Source organism: Leishmania panamensis (assembly GCF_000755165.1).
Source record: "Leishmania panamensis strain MHOM/PA/94/PSC-1 chromosome 32 sequence".
NCBI lineage: Eukaryota > Euglenozoa > Kinetoplastea > Trypanosomatida > Trypanosomatidae > Leishmania > Leishmania panamensis.
The window spans coordinates 783,982-788,131 of record NC_025879.1 but is presented as its reverse complement, the minus strand read 5'-3'; the positions used below and the strand labels follow the sequence as shown (position 1 = coordinate 788,131).

The 4,150-nt window shown below is 56.3% G+C and overlaps 2 protein-coding genes across 2 annotated transcripts; both read left to right on the top strand.

The window, feature by feature from the left end:
• Positions 1-252: 252 nt before the first annotated feature.
• LPMP_322210 (eRF1 methyltransferase catalytic subunit, putative) lies at positions 253-1,266 on the top strand (the record flags this gene model as incomplete). Its single annotated transcript, XM_010703603.1, has 1 exon — positions 253-1,266. The coding sequence occupies one exon, from the start codon at positions 253-255 to the stop codon at positions 1,264-1,266; it is 1,014 nt and encodes a 337-aa protein (XP_010701905.1).
• An 881-nt stretch (positions 1,267-2,147) lies between these two features.
• On the top strand, positions 2,148-3,767 carry LPMP_322200 (hypothetical protein; the record flags this gene model as incomplete). Its single annotated transcript, XM_010703602.1, has 1 exon — positions 2,148-3,767. One exon carries the CDS (start codon positions 2,148-2,150, stop codon positions 3,765-3,767), a length of 1,620 nt encoding a protein of 539 aa, XP_010701904.1.
• Between the last annotated feature and the right edge of the window lie 383 nt (positions 3,768-4,150).

The window sequence follows — 4,150 nt, the reverse complement described above, 5'->3', positions numbered from 1 at the left end:
CTCTTTTCATGGGGGCCCGTATCTACTCCGGTTCACACCCCTCCTTCTACTCGGCACATTACCTGCCGAACTCCTTGCCAAACTGATCAACGATGTCTACCGCACCAGTAGCGGCGGAGAAGGGAAAAGAAGGTGCATGAGACAGGCGCGCATTCGCAGACCTCGGCGAAACATTGTTTTCACGTCTGCGTTTTGTTTGCTGCTTCCTTCGAAGGTGCCCTCTCTTATTATTATTATTTCATCGGCCCTGTAATGAGCTCCATCGCCGCAACTGCGTACTCGTCCCCAGAGTACACCCACTGCATTCGAGATCCGCGCTTTCGCCAGAACGTCTACGAGCCTGAAGCGGACACGTTTCTCTTGCTAGAAGCTCTCGACAGGGATGCCGAGCTGCTTCACTCGATTGAACCAGACCGCTGTGTGGAGGTTGGGTGCGGCTCCGGAACCGTTATTACACATCTACGATCTCTACTACTGTCGTCCGTCACAGCGGCAGCTATACAGGCGATCGATGTAGTAAAGCCCGAGCCCAGCTGTCGCACGAGCGGCACCCGCAGAGCTGTTGGCGGGCCAATGTTTTGTGCCGTGGATGTAAACCCGCTGGCTCTCGAGGCCACCGCGATTACCTGGACCGAAACTCTTCTCAAGAACTTTAGGGAGACGATTCTGATCGACTTCTACGAACGTGTTTTTCAGAGCGCCGTCCCAGCCACGCTGGCGACGTCAGTGGTACCTTCAGATGAGGGAGCTGCACCGCCATCGCAGCTTGTGAATGCCGACAGTGCGACATCTTCTGTGTTGTCTGCGTCGACTTTCTGCCTTCATTGTCTTCACGGAGATCTCTTCAACGCTCTGTCACATGGGGAATTGGCATCTGCGCTGTTCGACGTTGTCCTTTTCAACCCCCCGTACGTCCCGACGTCGCTCGAGGAGTTGCAGGACGCCATTGCCCAAAGTGACGTGATCACCACAGCGTGGTGCGGCGGACCACGAGGACGCGTTGTACTCGACCAGTTCCTGCTTCAGCTTCCCTCCGTGCTCTCACGGCGCGGCGTGTGCTACGTGGTGTTGATCAAAGAAAACGATGTGGTAGATGTGGTGGCGTTTGCCCAGGCTTCGTTTCGCGAACATCTGCGTTGCGTCGAGATGGAAGGTGTGAAGGATGAGGAAGATGTGCTGGAGGCCTCGGAGGTGGCAGCGCGCTACACAGGCGAGCATCTAAGCGTGTGGCGACTGCGCTACTTGCCCCGATTTCAAAATCCATGAAGGGCACGTATACGCACCCACACACACACCCACACGTGAGTGTGTAAGTGAGCATATCGTCATGCGCTGATGGTTTCTCTTCCTGCTAACTGCCTCTCAGTGACCCACGGCAAAAGAGGCCCAGATATGTGGGGCTGCGTTGTGGCTTTTAATGCGCGTAACACACGCTTTCTTCTGCGTCTGTTGGGTTACCATTGATCAGGGACGGATCATACGCGACGGGTGCACGTACTTGCGAGCGAATACGACACGGTGTGCGCCCCTGCCACGCTGCATCCGCGGCTTCACCGCCGTGGGTCCTCTCTCAGTGCTCCTCTACGTACATTGTTGCACAGTCAGGCATTTTTATCCACTCCACCTTGCGCACACCGCTTCACGATCAACGTGAATTCATTTCGCCGCTGCAGCATCACTCTCCTCTGCGTGTTCTCTCATCTAAGTAGGGAGCGCATGTAGTAAGTTCCTGGCGTTGCAAATCGTGCCACATGCCTTTCTCCCTTATTGCTGTTTATCGGTTGGTTGGTGGTAACTCTGGCAATGCACGTGCGCTGCGTTAAACACACCGCAAGTCCAGAAAAAAAAGGAAAACATACCGCTCATTTTATCGCTCTGTCACACCTCAGCCTCTCCCCACAAACCACAGCGCCGTACAGCGTGAGCACCTGCAGAGAAAAGTGGACATCCGAAGTACTTCATGGAAAAGCGGCGGATGAGAGGTGCGCCGCACATCTTTAGTCCCCCCCTCTATCTTTCTCTCTCCTTTCTTGACCGAACACGCTTTCACGAGCACGCATGGCAGCTGATGCACACTGAAAGACAAAACACTCAACAAAGAAAAAGCAGCGCCAATCTGAGACTGCTTTGTACACTCTTGCGTGACAATGCGCGAGATCATTGCAGCGGAGCCGCCCTTCACTTGCACGCCGGCGCTTGTTTTGATCGTTTCAGAGCCGAAGCATGCTCAGACGCTGCTGCGGGCCGCAAATCTGCACTTTCCCTTAGACGATACCGAGGGTGCTCATTTGAAGCGCCTGCGACCACATCATAGTGCGGCCCCATCACCAGCGACGGAGGCACTACCTGCACAACTTGCTACCCCGTCCTCGAGCTTGGAGCTTCTCCTCGCACTCCAGCCACTAGCAACATGTGCCGCGTTGCACCCGACACCCGTCTCGGCAAGCAATGCACCTTTTTCTTATGCGATTAGCGGGACGAGTGACAATTCAAGTGCGGTGGAAAGCAGTTGCGCCTCCTTGACACATCAACTCCTATGGCCTCTGAGTCGAGCAGACGAGTCGCTGAGTGCTGACCAGGTGCTGGAGCTTCTCTCCAGTGACTTCGCTTCGACCTCGAAGGTGGCGCGGTTTTGTGCATTCGTAGAGACGGCCTCAGCCGTGGTCTCCGGCAACTCCGCAGCGTGTGTCCTACGCCAGCAAGCGATTTGCATCCCCAACTGCAGCGACGACGCAGACGGTTGCACTCCAACGCCGAACTCCTCTCACCGAGGGGACGAGACTGCACCTACCTCGGCTGCTGCGGCTGCTTGTTGTCCTCTTGCGTTTCAAATCGTTCCTGTCTCAGCGACGGCCCCGAGGTTGGATCCGGCGGAATGGGCGAGTGCCAATCGTGTGTGGCCACTCGCTGTACCCCGTCCTCATAGTCCAACTCAGCCGCCCCCACAGTGGGTGGCCGAGGTTTGCAAGAACATGGTGAGGCATGTTTTTCCACTCTGCCAGGGTCTGCGCCGTGTCTGTGAGGCTCGCAATGAAAAGGCGCATGGCAGCGGGCTTTCTTTGGAGGGAGATGTGGGTGAGTCTTCGAAAGTTACGTCTTCGCCGCAAACCAGGATGACTGAAGAGGTTGTCCTCGGGGAGGAGGAGTCACATAGGCTGCTGGACATTGTGGCTGTCGTGATTGATCCTTCCACAGGGCTCATTTTGGCGACGAGCTCCGGCTGTGAATCCATGCGAGCGGACAACCCTGTTGCCGCCGCGCCATACTGCGGCGTCGTGCGAGAAGCACCACACGGCGAGGGCCCCAATTCATGGAAGCAGAGGCGTGCAGCAGCACCGCAGCACCCGTGCCTGATCCTTGACCACCCCGTAATGTACGCGTTGAAGCAGCTTGCCGCAACACAGCAACAGCAAGAGCACCAGCGGCAAACGAGGCAGGCTTCCGACGACATGGTTGAGACGATCTCCGCCCCTGGGAGTCTGGCACTCGGGCCATCCAGCGCCGTTACTGCTGAAGCTTCCCGCTACGTGGGAAGCGTCCGTGCATATCTGGCGAATGGGCTGGACATGTACGTGACGCATGAGCCGTGTGTCATGTGTGCTATGGCGCTAGTGCACAGTCGCATCCAGCGCGTGTTTTTTCTCTTTCGAAACTCGGTACACGGTGGTCTTGGGGGCCGCTATCACGTCCATTCCATTGCCTCGCTGAATCACCACTTCCGTGCATACGAATGCACGGAGGCGGCGGCGTTGTACGCCCAGCTGTAGCACCACGGCGTGAAAGAGGAGGGAGAGCACGTGCGTGTGCTTGCATAGTTGTGTGTGTGTGCGTATTATCCTGCAATATATATATGACGAACACCTCGCCGCTGCTGTTTCGCGACTAACCGCTGCTGCGGCGCTGGACTTTCGATCTGGGTTGCGCTGTTGCAGCGTCTATAATTTTCTGGGGATATCTGTGCGCGTGTGGAAGGGGTGAACAGTTTCCCTTTCTCCCCCCGCCTCTCTCCAGAGCAGTGCTGCCTATACCTCGCTCCTGATCTCTACCTTCACCCTCTCCTTTTCTTCTCTCGGCATTCGGACCACTGCACTGGGCATTCTGCCCACTGTGTTCCATCTACCATATTTTTGCTTGTTTTCTTGCTCCATCT